This window comes from Tarenaya hassleriana, unplaced genomic scaffold (genome assembly GCF_000463585.1).
Source record: "Tarenaya hassleriana unplaced genomic scaffold, ASM46358v1 Cleome7, whole genome shotgun sequence".
NCBI classification, from domain to species: domain Eukaryota; kingdom Viridiplantae; phylum Streptophyta; class Magnoliopsida; order Brassicales; family Cleomaceae; genus Tarenaya; species Tarenaya hassleriana.
Window position 1 is genome coordinate 5,103,365 of NW_010969548.1, and position 16,670 is coordinate 5,120,034.

The 16,670-nt window shown below is 40.1% G+C and overlaps 4 protein-coding genes and 1 long non-coding RNA gene across 8 annotated transcripts in view; 3 read left to right on the top strand and 2 right to left on the bottom strand.

The window, feature by feature from the left end:
• The window catches only part of LOC104801485 (CCR4-NOT transcription complex subunit 1-like), a 15,830-nt gene extending 6,713 nt beyond the window's left edge, over window positions 1–9,117 (top strand). Inside the window, exons 21-50 of the mRNA XM_019200956.1 lie at window positions 30–131; window positions 206–334; window positions 425–673; window positions 769–909; window positions 995–1,083; window positions 1,163–1,268; window positions 1,553–1,648; window positions 1,791–1,943; window positions 2,424–2,603; window positions 2,681–2,910; window positions 2,998–3,109; window positions 3,190–3,321; window positions 3,417–3,464; window positions 3,671–3,865; window positions 4,165–4,291; window positions 4,385–4,485; window positions 4,737–4,874; window positions 4,957–5,040; window positions 5,495–5,641; window positions 5,728–5,859; window positions 5,964–6,011; window positions 6,103–6,249; window positions 6,319–6,380; window positions 6,560–6,713; window positions 6,813–7,004; window positions 7,088–7,192; window positions 7,335–7,469; window positions 7,631–7,840; window positions 7,952–8,053; window positions 8,139–9,117. Of these exons, the coding sequence (XP_019056501.1) occupies window positions 30–131; window positions 206–334; window positions 425–673; window positions 769–909; window positions 995–1,083; window positions 1,163–1,268; window positions 1,553–1,648; window positions 1,791–1,943; window positions 2,424–2,603; window positions 2,681–2,910; window positions 2,998–3,109; window positions 3,190–3,321; window positions 3,417–3,464; window positions 3,671–3,865; window positions 4,165–4,291; window positions 4,385–4,485; window positions 4,737–4,874; window positions 4,957–5,040; window positions 5,495–5,641; window positions 5,728–5,859; window positions 5,964–6,011; window positions 6,103–6,249; window positions 6,319–6,380; window positions 6,560–6,713; window positions 6,813–7,004; window positions 7,088–7,192; window positions 7,335–7,469; window positions 7,631–7,840; window positions 7,952–8,053; window positions 8,139–8,309 (4,017 nt within the window). The 3' untranslated portion in view covers window positions 8,310–9,117. The remainder of the gene's footprint in view (window positions 1–29; window positions 132–205; window positions 335–424; window positions 674–768; window positions 910–994; window positions 1,084–1,162; window positions 1,269–1,552; window positions 1,649–1,790; window positions 1,944–2,423; window positions 2,604–2,680; window positions 2,911–2,997; window positions 3,110–3,189; window positions 3,322–3,416; window positions 3,465–3,670; window positions 3,866–4,164; window positions 4,292–4,384; window positions 4,486–4,736; window positions 4,875–4,956; window positions 5,041–5,494; window positions 5,642–5,727; window positions 5,860–5,963; window positions 6,012–6,102; window positions 6,250–6,318; window positions 6,381–6,559; window positions 6,714–6,812; window positions 7,005–7,087; window positions 7,193–7,334; window positions 7,470–7,630; window positions 7,841–7,951; window positions 8,054–8,138) is intronic.
• Window positions 9,118–9,300: 183 nt separating this feature from the next.
• Window positions 9,301–10,132, top strand: LOC104801590 (non-specific lipid-transfer protein A-like). Its single transcript, XM_010524897.2, has 2 exons — window positions 9,301–9,817; window positions 9,916–10,132. The coding sequence occupies exons 1-2, from the start codon at window positions 9,486–9,488 to the stop codon at window positions 9,923–9,925; spliced, it is 342 nt and encodes a 113-aa protein (XP_010523199.2). The 5' UTR covers window positions 9,301–9,485; the 3' UTR covers window positions 9,926–10,132.
• On the bottom strand, window positions 9,822–13,265 carry LOC104801487. The gene is made up of 5 exons (XR_002023679.1): window positions 13,113–13,265; window positions 12,781–13,010; window positions 11,734–11,810; window positions 11,492–11,638; window positions 9,822–9,934 (listed from the first exon to the last, which is right to left on the bottom strand). It is a non-coding gene; the product is annotated as an uncharacterized LOC104801487 (long non-coding RNA).
• Window positions 13,266–13,705: 440 nt separating this feature from the next.
• LOC104801592 (ethylene-responsive transcription factor 13-like) lies at window positions 13,706–14,245 on the top strand. Its single transcript, XM_010524898.1, has one exon. It carries the CDS (start codon window positions 13,706–13,708, stop codon window positions 14,243–14,245), a length of 540 nt encoding a protein of 179 aa, XP_010523200.1.
• Window positions 14,246–14,339: 94 nt separating this feature from the next.
• Window positions 14,340–16,670, bottom strand: part of LOC104801488 (COP9 signalosome complex subunit 7-like) — a 4,439-nt gene continuing 2,108 nt past the window's right edge. Inside the window, exons 4-9 of one of the 4 annotated variants that reach the window (XM_010524799.1) lie at window positions 16,091–16,180; window positions 15,878–15,922; window positions 15,689–15,759; window positions 15,328–15,466; window positions 14,778–14,862; window positions 14,340–14,613 (exon numbers count right to left, since the gene is read on the bottom strand). In XM_010524799.1, coding sequence (XP_010523101.1) covers window positions 14,812–14,862; window positions 15,328–15,466; window positions 15,689–15,759; window positions 15,878–15,922; window positions 16,091–16,180 — 396 coding nt within the window. In that variant the 3' untranslated portion in view covers window positions 14,340–14,613; window positions 14,778–14,811. Of the gene's footprint in view, window positions 14,614–14,777; window positions 14,887–15,327; window positions 15,467–15,688; window positions 15,760–15,877; window positions 15,923–16,090; window positions 16,181–16,670 lie in introns of all 4 variants that reach the window. The other 3 variants (XM_010524796.1, XM_010524798.1, XM_010524797.1) reach the window with 3 other exon arrangements.

Below are 16,670 nucleotides of genomic sequence, written 5' to 3' on the forward strand. Positions count from 1 at the left end.
GGGACTATCGCGGCGGCTTCAAACAAGAGCGGTCTTTGTCACACTTCATAGTTACTGAACTTGATTTTTCCTCTTCTTTGCAGGCATATGAAAAGGGGTTGATGATCGCAGTCATTCCATTCACTTCTAAGGTTTGCAAGGAGGGCCGTTACTTCTTCAACATTTTATGAATGGAGTACTGAGGTCTAATTATTGGTTGCTGCAGGTGTTGGAGCCCTGCCGGAACAGTCTTGCATATCAACCTCCAAACCCATGGACGATGGGTATTCTTGGGCTGCTTACTGAGATCTATGCGATGCCAAATCTGAAAATGAATCTTAAATTTGACATAGAGGTATTGGCCTTAAGAAGGATTTGGAAAGATGACCAGTAGTCTACCAGTAAGATTAGCCACTTACCTTTTCCCCCCTTTTTTGCTCTCCAGGTGTTATTAAAAAACCTTGGTGTTGATATGAAAGATGTAGCACCAACTTCTCTATTGAAGGACCGGAAGAGAGACACAGATGGTAATCCTGATTTCAGTAGCAAGGATCTCTTCGTGGCACAAATATCTCAGCCACAAATGATTCCTGAAGCTAAACCTGGAGCAATTTCTACTCTCAACCAGGTAGAACTACCTTTTGATGTTGCAACTTCACCTAACACAGGTGGCCATTCGAAGTTATCATCTCAGGTTTGTTTCTGTGTTGGTTTTTTTAAGTGGGTTATAACGTTGGTCATATGGGTCAAAAGGTAAAAGAGTCCTATGCCCCACCATTCTGGTTTCAGTATGCAGTCCCTCTTCGGATTTCTACTGGTACTTTGATGGTTGATGAGAAAGTGGCTGCACTAAGCTTATCTGATCAGCTTCCCTCGGCCCAAGGATTGATCCAGTCAACTCCGCCCCCTTCAGCATTTTCTATTAGTCAGGTGCTATTTCTGTTTTCAATAACTCTTGGTTTTGAAGAATTGGACACACTTTACTCAAGTTTGCTTTTGCCAATCTCTTGGCCAGCAGCTCTCAGCAGCAATCCCGAATATTGGAAATCATGTTGTTATCAATCAGAAGTTAAGCACATATGGTCTCCACTTTCCTTTTCAGAGGTTTGTATCAGTTTCTCTGCTCTTGATTTTGGCATACTGTTCCATTTTCCCGGTTTCTAACTTCTCCGACGTGTAGCAGAGTGGTACCCCTTGCTATGGACAGAGCTATCAAGGAGATTGTGTCTGGTATTGTTCAGCGTAGTGTTTGTATTGCATGCCAAACTACGAAAGAGCTTGTTTTGAAGGTTGGTCAACCTCATTTTTCCTCTCTTTTTCTTCCCCTAACCCTTACCAGCGAGTTATCTGCATCCTGACTTCTTTCTGTTAATTTCAACACATTTCCATCTTGTCGTGTGTTGCAACAAAATCCTTTCTTCCCCCATCCGCCGCTTGAGATTCTGTCAGTTTCTAGTTTAGAGATATGTCGCACCGTTTGTCTTTAGATTTTGCGACAGTACTTTAGCAATATTTAGTGTTTCATTTAGTCCCGTGATTCATGAAATTGATTTGTATTCTTTTACTTTTTCAGGATTATGCCTTGGAACCAGATGAGACGCGTATATACAATGCAGCTCATTTGATGGTTGCTAGTTTAGCTGGGAGTTTGGCTCATGTGACTTGCAAGGTTCTAATTCATACAAAGCAGTCTACCCGTTCTTTTGTTTATGCATTTCTATTCGTGCAATTACCTTTCTGTTTTCTGATGTCAAACTAACCAGCCGAATATTTTCTTTTGATTTTCAAACTTCCTTTTTGCGATATCGTAGGAACCTTTGCGCATTTCGATATCAAGTCATCTATTGAATACGCTTCAGGGTCTAAATATTTCAAATGAAGTCCTAGAACAAATTGTGCAACTTGTCACTAATGACAATCTTGACCTTGGTTGTGCTGCCATTGAACAAGCAGCTACAGAGAAGGTTCGTATCGATTCTTAGACACAGTTATCTCTCTGTCTTACACATTTTGTTGTCTGTTTCAGTTTTTAGTTTTGTCCTTGAAAAGGGCTCTTCAAGAATACTTCTGTCTCAGTACCTCGTTTATCGGAATCATATTTACCATTTTAATCTCTTTGGAGATTATTTATTGTTGCTTTCAATATCTGTAGAATTGGTTACATTTTGGACTGGTCTCTGGTGATAAGAATATTTCACTTTTCTATTTTATTTCATCGTTCAGTATGACTGTTTAATTAGTTAGCTAGTTTTTAACTGCACAAAATTCATTTTTTGGGATTTCATTTCTCGTCTTGAAGCTTCACTATTGTGTCCTGACTGTAGGCATTGTGCTTTGGTTGACTAAATTTTAGTTCATGTTTTTCTTTGCATTTGATCTAGGTTTATGAGTTGTTTCCATATTATTCCAAGGTTTCTATCAATATCTCCTTGTTGCCCCTGCAGGCAATACAAACTATTGATGCTGACATTGCTCAACAATTGTTGTTAAGGAGGAAGCATAGGGATGGTGTCGGTTCCTTTTTTGATCCAAAGCCATTGCCTCAAAATTCTGTCAGTGTTATTCCTGAATCTCTCTGCCCAAAACCTGGTCATCTGTCCCTTTGTCAGCAGCGGGTGTATGAGGTGCTCTTTTTATAAGCTGTTCACTGTCTTTTTTTCTTTTGTGTGGGTACCATTTAACAAGCATTCATGCATTTCAGGACTTCGTTCAGCTTCCGTGGCAAAAACAGTCTACCCAAAGTTCACATGGGTTATCTGGTGGTTCTAGTTCATCTGGAGATGTTGGCCTTGGTGGTGATTGTGGTTCACTGTCAGGAAAACAAGTTTCTGGCTTTTCATCTAGTGCGGGAAATGGGGGTCTGGATCTGGTTTCTCGATCATCGGATATTGCTGCGGAGGGTTTTGAATTTAGTTCAGTTGCACCTCTGAGGTATATTGTTTTGGAAAATCATTAGCTTCCTTTTCATTTCTTTGCTCGGATTTCACAGCTGATATATAAAACTTCGAAAATTTTCAGTGCCCCTGACACTCAAGTTGGTCCAGCTAGCGATGCAGCCACTCTTCTGTATTCTAAGTCTCTTTCAACCTCTGAGTTGCATCCAACAGAATCTTCTGATGCAACTATGAAAGTGAGATATGTTGTATGCTTTCAAGTTTTTGGTTTGCGAAGTATTCTTTTGATTACTGAGTTTTGTCTTATTTAAACAAGGATACGGGAGCGCCCTCACAGACTTTGACGTTAACTTCATCTGCTACCATGGAGCGACTTGGTAGTAGCATTACACAACCTTCGTTGTCCACGAGAGATGCATTGGATAAGTACCAAATAGTTTCTCAGAAGGTTAAGAAATTGTTCCACCATGATATTTTCTCTCACAGCATTTCTTTTGATCTTATGTATGCTAATTTATTGCTGATGTCTTGGAATTGTTTCAGTTGGAGGACCTAGTAGCGGCCAGTAATACTGGAGATGTTGAAATTCAGGTACTATGTGATTTAGGTTTTACAAAAGCTTGCTGCTGAATTTTTATCAGTTGCTTATGTACATCTAACATGATTATTGGAAATTGTAAATTTGTCCTATAGAATGCATCTAGTCTCCTGAAATGTGTTTAATTTTCTGCTAAATGGTGCATATCTTGTTTGTTTGGGTTTGTACTCAACTGGTGTAGATCACGTTGATATTTCAGGCAGTAGTTTCTGAGGTTCCTGAGATCATCCTCAGATGTGTAAGCAGGGATGAAGCTGCGTTGGCTGTCGCTCAGAAAGCTTTCAAGGCTCTTTATGAGAATGCATCAAGTGGCCTTCATGTTAGTGCTAACCTAGGAATTCTCGCAGCTATCCGTGATGTCTGCAAACGTGTTGTCAAGGAGCTCACAAGTTGGGTATGTTCTGTCAAACTTTTTTTTAGATTATTTCTATGTATATTCTTTCTCCGATGTACTGCAGGTTAGTTTGTTTCTACCCTCTGCTAGTTTGTTTGATGACTTTTTGCCATGACATGAAACCTGTTAAGGCTGTTCCTTTATATACTATTCTTGCAGGCATACTAAATAGAGTGTATACCCTGTTATTGGAGTTACAGGATACAATAAAACAGGACCTATCCTATGATTATGTGGCATTATTATTAGGTATTTCTACTTAGAATTTCTGTATCACACTCTGGAATTTCTCGTTACAGGTAATATATTCAGATGAGGAGCGGAAGCTCAACAAAGATATTACTCTTGGTCTTATCCGAAGTGAATTACTTAGCCTGGCAGAGTACAATGTCCACATGGCAAAACATCTTGATGGAGGGCGAAATAGTATGTTGAAGAATATGTCCTTCTTTAGTCCATGTATATCAAGCGAATTAGTTTTTTCGGTTGGTTTTTGCTAAGTGGATGCATGATGTGCAGAGAGCGCAACTGACTTTGCCATCTCTCTTCTCCAATCCTTGGTTACTGAGGAGTCAAGCGTCATTTCGGAGCTCCATAGTGTTGTTGATGCACTCGCAAAGGTTACGAGTTTATTGCCCCCACTTTCAGTTTTTTGTTGTTGGAATGTCTGTTCTTCTTTCCTTATTTTGATATCCATAAGATTTCTGTCACAAAAATCCAGTTAACAGGCTTAAAGTGTAGTTAACTACAGAGCCATATTTGTTCGTTTGGGTTCAACTTTGTGTTTTGGTCCTTGTGAGTACACTGATGTAGTGATTGGGCAATGACAGTTATTTACTGATGTTTTAAATATTTCTTGCTATGCTTGTAGCTTGCTGCAAAACCTGGGTCTCCAGAGTCATTGCAACAGCTGATTGGCATGATACGAAATCCAGTTACCAGTGCTGCTAGTCTATCTAGTGCTGCAAACAGCAATGAGAACAATGCTAGACAATCAAAAGATGAGAAGGTTGGGGCCATGATGTAATCTAAATGACTCTTGTAATCAGATGCTAATCTCATTTTGACATTTTACTTATATTGTGAATCAGGTGGCAAGCAATACCACCACTGCCAGAGATGAAAATATTATCATGGAACCTGCGGAACCAGATCCCGCTGGTTTCCGGGGACAGGTAAGTTGATCTCATGTTACTTTATTTTGGATATGGACAATCAGTTAGGTTTCTGAACCTGAAACTCAGATTTCCAACACAAATCCAAATCTTTTATTGCTTTCGAAACCGAAAAGAAAACCCCACACTTTGGATAATCTTTGTTGATAGATAGGATCCCAACTCTCTCCCCTTACAACCCAACCTTTCTGAAAATTCTGACTAATTCCCCCAATTCACCTAAACTTCAATTTATAGCTCAGCTTACAACCAATGGTTGTTGAGCTGGCCTAGCCACTAACTAACTACTAACTACTAACTAACTAACTAACCAACAATAAACAGCCAAACAAACCAATAAACCTGCAAGCACTTATCAGAGTTCTACAGTTGTGTATAATCAGTTAGGCTTGCTTCTTTCTCTGTTGCGTTCGTTACTCATAATTGTTTGTGTTATTCTGTATTGTGGCTACAGGTGTCCTTGCTTTTTAACAATTGGTATAAGATATGCGAACTTCCTGGTGCAAATGATGCAGCTTGCATTCGATATGTCATACAATTGCATCAGAGTGGACTGCTAAAGGGGGATGACCTAACTGAGAGTTTTTTCCGCATCCTTACGGTAATTTAGCCTTTCATCTTTTAAGCATCAGCACTGCCAGAAGCTTTGAAGAGTTAATCACTGATTTTATTTTTTCTGTTTTTTAGGAACTTTCTGTCAATCATTGCATATCTTCTGAAGTAATTAATTCTGCTGCACTGCAATCTCCTCAGCAACCCCAGAGTCTATCATTCCTTGCGATCGATATATATGCGAAACTTGTTTTTTCAATCTTCAAGGTATATATGTTGAATTTTTTCATAGCATGGCACCCGGATCATTAATTCTGAAACTTTTGATGTTTACCTTCATTTTCTTGGCGTTTTTCTTCAATTCTTTTCAGAATTTCCCTGAGCACGAATCTAGCAGCAAGTACTTTCTGCTGACGAAGGTAAGTACACTTGCTCAATTAGAAAATCAATTAACTCCTCGTAAACCTTGTGACAGAAATAGAGAGGGATGGCATTAATTCCTGATTACAGATTCTGGCTGTTACTGTGAGATCTATCCAAAAAGATGCGGAGGAGAAGAAGACATCTTTTAATCCAAGACCTTATTTCAGACTGTTCATCAACTGGCTTCTGGACCTTTGTTCATTGGACCTTGCAGCTAATGGTTCAAGCTTTCAGGTGTGTTTTTTTTTGGTAATTGTAGTTGTAGCAGTTAATCTTGTTTCTGATGTCCATTTGTACTTGCAGATTCTCACGGCTTTTGCAAACGCATTTCATGCTTTGCAACCTTTTAAAGTTCCTGCGTTCAGGTAAGGACGTATGATTTTTTCATCTCATAATGTGATAAAACCTGGAATCTTACTAGGAATGGGATCATCCAAAACTTCTTCATTTTCTTTACTAAGCACACGGTTCTTCCTCTAGATGATCATATACTTCTTCATTTTCTTTTTCTGTTTACTAAGGTGTTCGAATTTATATTTTTCAGCCTTGCTTGGCTAGAGCTGGTCAGCCACAGAAGCTTCATGCCCAAACTACTCAACTTAAACAATCAGAAGGGTTGGTCATATGTTCAAAACCTGCTTGTGGACCTACTCCAGTTTCTTGAGCCGTTTTTGAGAAATGCTGAACTAGGAGGACCGGTTTGTGTCTTTTCGTATCCTGTGACTTGGATTACGGTATCAAGGACATTTGTGGTGATAAATCAAACTCTTCTTTTTGGTTGTTTTTGAATCTTGTAGGTTCATGTTTTGTACAAGGGAACGCTGAGAGTGTTGCTGGTGCTGCTTCATGACTTCCCAGAGTTCCTCTGTGAATATCATTTTAGTTTCTGTGATGTGATTCCCTCAAGTTGTATACAACTCCGCAATATAATACTCAGTTCTTTTCCGCGAAACATGAGGCTCCCAGATCCATCTACTCCAAACTTAAAGGTTATTAAATTATGTTAATGATTTGACATAAAAGTGAAAAAAGATTTTTGGTTCCTGTTGACTGAGATATATGTTCAATGCAGATTGATTTGTTGCCTGAGATAGCTGATTCTCCCCGTATTCTTTCTGAGGTTGATGCTGCTCTTAAAGCAAAGCAAATGAAGAATGAAGTGGATGAGTATATTATGGTAAATCAACACCCAATTACCCCTGAGGTCTCAATCGTTACTTTCCACTAGTTTCATTACCTGCTGCCTGTCATGTCCTTTGGAGATCTGGTATGGAATTGTGAACTAGACCTTTTGCATACATACTCATGATCTTATGCAGATGAGGCAGCAGAACTCTCCTTTCCTAAATGAACTGAAGCAGGGAGTGCTTCTCCCAACAAGCGAAGCTAGTTTGGCTGGTACTCGTTACAACGTACCATTGATTAACTCGCTTGTTCTCTATGTTGGAATGCAGGTATGGCCTAGGCATCCGTATGAGTTTCAGCAATACTTTGTAGTACTTGAGTATTTGTTTGGATTGCACTACATTGTCTAATGACAAACTTTGGGGAGTATGTTTTTTTACAACTTTTAGTTGCATTTGTTGCTGTTGTGATCTGTAAATGGTTTTGACAGGCTATTCAGCAGCTGCAGGCAGGTGCTTCTCAGGCTCAGTCAAATGCTAATGTCGCAGCCTTGCAGATATACAAGTGTTTAAGCTCGGAACTTGATGCTGAAGGACGCTATCTGTTTCTAAACGCAATCGCAAACCAGCTCCGTTATCCAAACAACCATACACACTACTTCTCTTTCATCATGCTCTACCTGTTTCTCGAGTTGGACCAGGTATGCTGTTTTAGTTGTTCAGAGACCTGTGAATTATTCCCAAGGGGGAATCTCTACTAGTTTGAATGGGTTATGCAATTATTGTGTTGTATGTGTCGTTTAAATGTGCAGGAAATCATACAGGAGCAAATAACAAGAGTGTTACTAGAGCGGCTAATTGTAAACCGGCCTCATCCATGGGGACTGCTTATCACATTCATCGAGCTCATCAGGGTGAGACTGACAGACTATATTCTTTTAACTTGTTTCTATTGGAAATATATTTATAATAACATCGGGGGAATTTATGTGAGGGCAGAACCGAAGGTACAACTTCTGGAAACAAGGGTTCATAAGGTGTGCACCAGAGATAGAGAAACTGTTTCATTCGGTGGCCAGATCCTGTGGGGGAGGCGGAGGCCTGAAGCCAGTCGACGAAGGTATGGTCTCCGGGTGGGTGTCTGACAACGCTCCTGTGTCACATATATAAAACCTTGCTTTATATGTTCTGTATATATGTGTGTGTGTGTGATGCATGTCTCTGCACTTGGCATTCCATGCCTTTGCACTTTCATGCTGAGTTCCGTTAGCTTTGGGCATTTTGTTTTGGTTTCCTTTTTCGAAATATTTTTTGTCGGAATAAATTTGAAAAATATGGTACTGGTAGTTACCCCTTTTGAGATAAAAGTGTCAGCCAAGCCAAAGGAATGGTCTCTTGGATGCTTAAGCTGTAATTATAGGGGGACAGCATCAAATTCAGTTGGCCCCAGTTCCCGTTTGGCGCAATATTTTGCTCAGATCACTGACCTACAGAAGAATGACTCAGTAGTGAGCTCATCTTTCTCCAAGCAAACAGTGGAGGATTGTCCCAACATCGGCCATGGGACAAGGGGGATTAAAAAGTGATAGTAAAATGTTAATAGAAAGCACTTCCATCCATCCAGCTAGGATTGGGTGTGAAGAGCTGCACAACATTTACTGCTTGAAAAGGAACTGGTGGTCACTCCTTTAACATTTTATATTTAATGAATTCTGAAAGAAACATCAAGAACCAGGATTGCTGCTTGCAGCATAGGCGACGGAGCGGGTCGGGTAAGAAAGGTCCCATCCCAACGTATCTAGAAGATGCTGGCTAGCGGATCGGATCAGATGAGAATATTGTAGAATTTACTGGTCTGTGTATAATTTGGGCTGCATGACCGGCGTCAAGAGTTTGGAACTATTCACAACACTGTTGTGACAGTATTATTTAAACAAGACTAGCAACTTAATCGCATCCAAAACAACCTTCATTTTTCTGTCTTTCTCAGTCTCAACTGTTCTCAGCTTACGCCGTCAATCCCCAAAGTTTTATTATCTTTACACTTGCTTGTTTCCCGAAACTGCCTCGACACATGCAGGGAAGTGGATGGATCAGATCAGCGAACAAATACATATATATGAAGGAAACTGCAAAAGTGAAACAGAACATCATCATAAAGCAAGACATATTGGCCATCTGCGAGATAAGTTGTAACAAACCTTTTTGTATTTTTCAAGGACAGGAGAAGGTGCCAAAACTAGAAACCACGATAAATACACGCATAATGACCGAAGGGTCTCAGCATCCGCTTTCCACATAAAGCAAAACGATAAAAACAACATAATCGGATATCACAAAAATAAAATGAAGGGGGCAGTGCTGGTGGTTGTGTTTGCTGTCATGGTTCAAAGTTTCCTAGTACAGGCAGCAGTCAATTGTGGGGAGGTGGACCGGTCACTGGTACCCTGCATCATTTACCTCCAAAACGGAGGTTCTCCATCTGCTTCATGTTGTGGTGGAGTGAAGCACATAGAGGCAATCACTCCAACCACCACCGACAGGCAAGACGCATGCGAATGCCTTAAACAAGCTGCTCAAAACTACCCGAACCTTAAGGAAGAGGCAGCATCAACTCTCCCTGCAAAGTGTGGCGTCAGCTTCAACATTCCCATCTCTAAGGCCACCAACTGCAAGGTGTAAGTACACTTAATTCCCCTTCCCATAATCTCTTCGCTTTTTCAGGTAATTGCTTATTATCTTGCATAAGTTGCTCTCTTTTTCCTCTTCATTTCAGCATCCAGTAAGGTTGACGCCTGGAAAACAGCGAGATGGAGAATAAAGCTACAGACCTCTCTTGATAGATTCAGTATCTTTTCTGTGGAATAATATCCATATGTAATGTTATGGATGTTTAATAAGTTGACGAATATAATGTTATAGGCGCTGGTGAAAATGATGAAACCATGAAATAAGCCACACTTTAAATCAAATAATCTCTCTCTTGCATGTAATGTTTAACCCAGCATCATCTAGTTGTTCCTAAGAAAAAGATGGAAATATGTCAATCAAATGCGGTAGTAACAAATGAAAACACAATATGAAAAGAAACAGCAGCAAAATCTCTTTCCAGATAAGATGTTTCCTACCACGTAAACCATGCAATGCCATAGCAAAACTCAAAATTTCCTTAAGGCACGAATGTTGCATATATAACATCGAAGACGATTTCTACAATGCAACAAATTACACTCTGATCTCCAGAATCGTTTTATGAAGACATGAATTAACGAATTATATAATCTAAATCTTTCAGCACAAGTTGACCCTAAAGCAACTGTGTATTGAACTAAAATTAAATCTCAACTTGCATCAAAATATTACAGAATGATTTGATTGAACCCCACCCTATCCCTGATCAGGTTCACTGAACTATTCATACAGCAGCATTACAAATCATGACATCAAGTCACGGTTGGAGAACAAACACCATCTAGAGTGTAAATTTACTCTACAAAAAAACATCAGAACAGGGAATAAGAGCTTCCCGTTTGTAAGAACAATAAACTACTCGAAGATACAAGTTTATGGATGCATCAACATAACATGAAGTTCAGACCAATAACCTTCTATGTTAACAGGAAAGAGAAACAGGATGTGTGTGTAAAAACTGCTCTCCTATTCAATACTTAATTTATTTGTCCGATTACAAATATCTACATATTCATCAAATGACAAGCATCCACTTCAACAAAAACAACTAGTTCATGCTTTTAGCCGTCGTTAAAAGTTCTATAGAAAGAGTTATTAGAGACGAGGAAAACAAAGCACTGCAGAAACCATTATAACACTGTTACTCATATCAAGCTTTTCTTATGTGTCTGCATCGGCAAATATTAGGTACAACTCAGGACTTAATCACATTGATAATATTACAGAACACAGTTGATCTTTCTTTTAGGTTATCAGTTTTGGGGCCTAAGAGCAATAATCCACCTAATACATTGAGAGAAAGACTATGTTCGCTTGTTGGCAAGTAGTGGCATCAAACCCTGAACTTACCTATACTACTTATCTTTTCCTAAATGTGTCTCAAAAATATCCACAAGAAAAGATAGGATTAGATCGGCACAGGCTTATCATTTCAAACAGAAAATGCAAAAGAGAAACAGAAAAAATGTAAAAAAAAAGGAGTCCCAAGTTGTAACCAACCCTTTGTGTTTTCCAATGCAAGAACAAAACGCCAACATTAGAAACCCCTATAAATGCACGCACATAATGGAGTTCCAGCATCCACTTCAACAGAAACAAAACCACACAACTTTCAAAGCTCTAGCTATTCCAAAAAAAAATGAAAGGAGCAGCGATTGTACCGAGTTTGGTTGTTCTTGCTTTCATGGTCCAAAGCTTCATGGTGCAGCGAACAGAAGCTGCCATCAACTGTGGTGAGGTCGACCGATCATTAGTTTCCTGCATCGTTTACCTCCAAAACGGAGGTTTTCCCTCTGCTGCATGTTGTGCTGGAGTGAGGAACATAGAGGCAATCACTCCAACTATGACCGACAGGCAAGCTGCGTGCGAATGCTTTAAACAAGCTGCACAAAACTACCCAAACCTTAGAGAAGATGCAGCAACTACTCTCCCTGCCAAGTGTGGGGTGACGTTTAACATTCCCATCTCTAAGGCCACCAACTGCAAGAGGTAAGCAATCTCATTTTTCCTCTAGAGAATATAGTTCTTTGCTCCTTGTGTATCTTAGTAATAACGCATTAATCGACTTATGCTACCTTAACCTTTGTCTTTTTCTTTTTCTTGTTCAATTCAATTCAGCATCCAGTAACATGGGCCAGGAAATGCAAGATGGATGAACTGTGGATCTTTTTTGATAATTTTACAATCTTATCGATTGAATAATACCATGAATGGAAAAGAAGAATTCATGCGGGCGATCCCAAATAAACTTGGGATTAAGGCGATATGCTTATCAATAAATTACCATGTTATGTGATGCACAATCGTACGAGTGTTGGTGAAAAATTCAATGAATGTGACACTGATGAAACTATACAAAATATTAAAACAGCTAAAACCAGAGAAAATTGCCGTTGTGCCATTGTTCATCTAACTAGGTTCTGTTCAACCAAAGATGAGGATAGTAACGTGTCTAGCACATGAGGCACTATAATATGGTATTCAAAAGTAACAGAAGCAGAAAAGGAAAAAAAAACTACTTCCAAATATAGAGCAAGCGATAGTGGTCACCATCTCAGGTTTGAGACAAGGTGTTAACTATTAACTAATTAAACCATGCAAAATTGAATTTTCTTCAGGGGATCTGTAGAGGCCCTTTTTTTCTTATATTGTGGCTACTGTCCTTCATTCAGGAGATCAATTTCAGATATAAACACAAAATGAAGTTGCTTAATGAAACATATTTAGGTTAAAATATCCACGACCCATCTGAGCCTATATAAGGTGAAAAATCTAAAAGGAGGCCCATGATGCAAAAAATTACTCAGCTATCTCAAGACAATAATGAATGCCATGTGCTGTTTTAATATTTTGCAATTCCTATATCAGACACACACACACACTCAAAGTTCCAGCCTGAGAATCAATTACTAATATTGAAAGAAAAAATTGAAAGGAGCAGAGATCATACCCATGCTGGTTGAGCTGATTTCCATTCATCGCGTAATGGTGCGACGAGTACATGCTGTTGTGACTAAAGGTGAATTCGATAGATCACTGGTACCATATTTTCCTTTATCACCAAACCGGATGTTCCCCAACATTTGCAAGTTGTGCCTGTGTGAAACTCCAACCGCCACAGATAGGAAAGCTGCCACCAAATGCTTCAGGAAAATGTAGCATCCATACTCTCTCCCGTGTCTAGGATCACCAAACAGCGAGAGAGTCAGTTATTAGTTTGACATTTACTATATTTTCTCGCATGGCTCAGAAGTTGCAAGTAGAACCATATGAAAATCATACATCTGATTAACTGTTTTGCTGTTGCATATAAATCTGAGAATCATACATAAGGAAAAGGGGAATCCAATGAATAAAACTGAGGGGATCATTTTGTTATTTCCTAGACTAGAAGCGTGTCCCCCAAGTCCACATTATCAATAAATGGCCAAGGATTTATGGTTGATGGAGGATATACCTAATTGGACATAGAATGGCCAATCAATCATTAAGAGTGCTACTGAATGGTAGGTACTCTCTACAACAAAGAAATGAATAGAAAAATGAGAACCTTTCTCCTGGGGACAAAGAAAAGTAGATGCTTGAATATAATTCTATTACATGATTATGCGTAAAGAGACAAGGTCTCATTTCCCAATAGTTTGTGAAATGCGTGGACGAGTGTACCAAGATTCCTTCAATAGTTTATAATATCTGTCATATGGGAGGGAATATATAAATAAATAAAACAACATTGAGGAAAACGTGAATTAATGGAGGTTTCCAAGCACCTGCAGATAAAATAGTAAAAATTGGCCATGTATATATATCTCTCTTCCGGGAAGAGAAGAGAGTGTGCAGTAGATAATCAGAAGAAGAAGAAAAGAAGGAGAAAAATGGAGGCAGTACTGGAATCGATTCGGCAACATCTGCTGGAAGATGACATAATGGAAATCTCTCAACAATCCTTGTCCGTTGACTTGGGACCGGCCAAAGCACCGTCGTCATCGTATAGCCAGAGAAGAGGGGGAAACTACAAAGGAGTGAGAAGAAGACCATGGGGCAAATACGCGGCGGAGATAAGAGATCCGAAGAAGAACGGAGGCAGGATCTGGCTGGGCACCTACGAGACGCCAGAGGACGCCGCCCTCGCTTACGATCGAGCGGCCTTCGAGATGAGAGGGGCCAAGGCGAAGCTCAACTTTCCGCATCTCGTCGGCATCGACGCCTTTCAACCGCCACGAGTGACAAACAAGCGCCGACGTTCACCGGAGGAGCCCATCTCTAACTCTAAACGACGAACCACCCCTCACATCATTAACCTCACGGCCAGGCTCCCTTCCCTTGGATTCTCTTTATCCACCCTCGGGTCCTCGTTTGATCCTACTGCGCATTTTTTTGTTCGTTATTTCCAGCCCAACCAACTGGGTGCGTGAGAGGCCCAGATGCCTCACATCAAATTAATTTCTTCTTTTGTAACGCCCGACACCAGTCAGTCATATTTGTTAAATAGTATAGTATTCGTAGATAGATACTACAGCGGCTTACTTTCAAAATCGACAAGTTTACATCAGGAAATCGAGAAAACCCGGTCCAATCACAAAGGCATGTACACTGGGGAGAGGGAATAAAAGGCTAAATTACCCAAACAACAAAATTTGGCAGCCCAAAGGGTTTAACATCCCATCCCTCTCGCAAAAATCGTCACCTCCTTCCTCAGGCTCCACAAAGGGTCCCGATGCCCCCACCTTTTACCTAATCTCCCCTCCTCTCTCACTGTTTTTATGTTACTGGGTGCCTCCTCCTGCAATAATGTCATATGCAATGCAAGAACCGTTAAAGATCTCCAGGTTTGCTGCATACCCCATGTACTGGTAAAGTGATACCACATTCACAAAATATGTCTCATACAAAAATCTCGCTCCTCTCCTTTCACAAACGGGCAATTAAAGAAAAGGGCCATTTTACCTCTTGGGCCGGCTTCTGTCTTCTTCGTAATCCATCACTCCGCTTGGTTCAGCAAAGATCTCCTCATGCCCTCTAAAGTCAGCATCTGCCTGCCCACAGTGTGCAACTTCTGCCACAATGTAAGTAAGACTACATCGACCAACATGTCCCAGCATTTGAGCACTTAATTTAATACCCTGTCACGACCTATTAATTGTCATTTTGGACAAACAGGAATAAACACACCCCAGTTCTTATCCTGGCTCCCCTCTTTCAAGCATGATTCTGGCTTTGGTGTTCTACAGCCACGACTCTCACATAGGACATATATATATGTTCCAACTTTAATAGAGCACAAGCGATCACCAAGCAATACAACCGAATAATGTCTTGTATCTTTCGATGGCTGTGCATAACACAACAGCCTTCTATTTTAAAATCTTGAAAACCCTTCGAAAAAAGGTGAACCATAAGACTGTGATATCATCCTCATAAACAGATTTACCTACACATCCTGGATGCCAAACTAAACCATGAAGAGAGGAAACGACAACAGCTATAGCCAACTGACCTTTGTGGAAAGAGACTTTTTCACTTCTTCCACCCTCTCTTCGATTTCATTCCGACGTTTCTTATCCAACTCACCCATATTATCTGCCCATTTTATCTTCTCTTGAATTGAAACAAGCAGATTCTCTGATGTGTTAAACCTAAGCATCAATGTTCAAAGATACATTAACAGAAATTCAAACCTCAAGCGACATGAATATTCTCTTCCCCAGAAAGGACCTCCACATAAAGGCTCAATAATGGGCCAGAAAGCTCAACATCTTTGCCATAGATTTGAGCATCAAGTTCGAGCTCTTCTGATGTAATTGGAGCACAGAAAATCCTTAGATTCAAGGGAAGAAATACTAGATCATAGAAGCTACCAGTTTGACAATGTGAGTATCATACTCCCAAGTTGTCCTGGCCTTATATCCCTACCAGCCGCAAACTGAACCTGCAGTTTGTTCAGTTTTCCAGAAATATAAAACCTTAATACAGTTAAGTGGTGCTGGTAAGTGTAAAGAAGTAGCATGGTGATTATGTACTTGGAAAAAGTGGGTCACGACTCATACCTCAAAACATCTTTTCAACTGATCCAGCTTTCCTCTTACTATACCCTGGAATTTTAAAGAAGTTAGCACCTATACCCTGGAAATTTCAAAAGTCAGCACCATCTGTAACTATCTGCATTGTGGCAGTTAGATGTCTGGGAAACTTCTGATTCTTGTTTGAGAACAAAAGAGAAATTGCACAGAAAAAGCAACTACTTTGGTCAGAATACTCGCCATGTACATACATTCATTGATAAGAAAGTCCTCCAGTTCACGTACATTTCTGACATCTAATTCCTGCATCAGATCATCATAGGACAACACCTAGAAAGAAATTCACAAGTACAGTTAGATACACACGCATATACTAGGAAAACACACTAGTTTAGCCTAAAAAGGGATCCCTAAACAAGGTGAGTTGGAATCCAGACTGAGATATCACAAGTCCAATAAAATAACTATCACTAGGGCAAACAAGAGTTGCAAACACCACCACCACCACCAACAACAACAACTTAATCCCAAGTTTATTTGGGTTTGGCCGCATTAATTCTTTCTCTCCATTCATTTCGGTTTTGGGTTAAGTCCTCCAAGATTTGTAAACACTACGAATCATCACTAATCACTCGTTACAAAGTGAGTCTAGATTAGGGGTTTCAAAATGAGCTCGGCTCACGAGCCCATATTTCCCGATTTGGGCTAAGGAAATTTGAGCCCGAAAAAAACGGGCCGAACGAGCCAGCTCGTCACGAGCCGAGCTCATTGCGAGCCAGCTCGGCAAACCCACAAGCTGGCTCCCGGGATCTCGGATTTT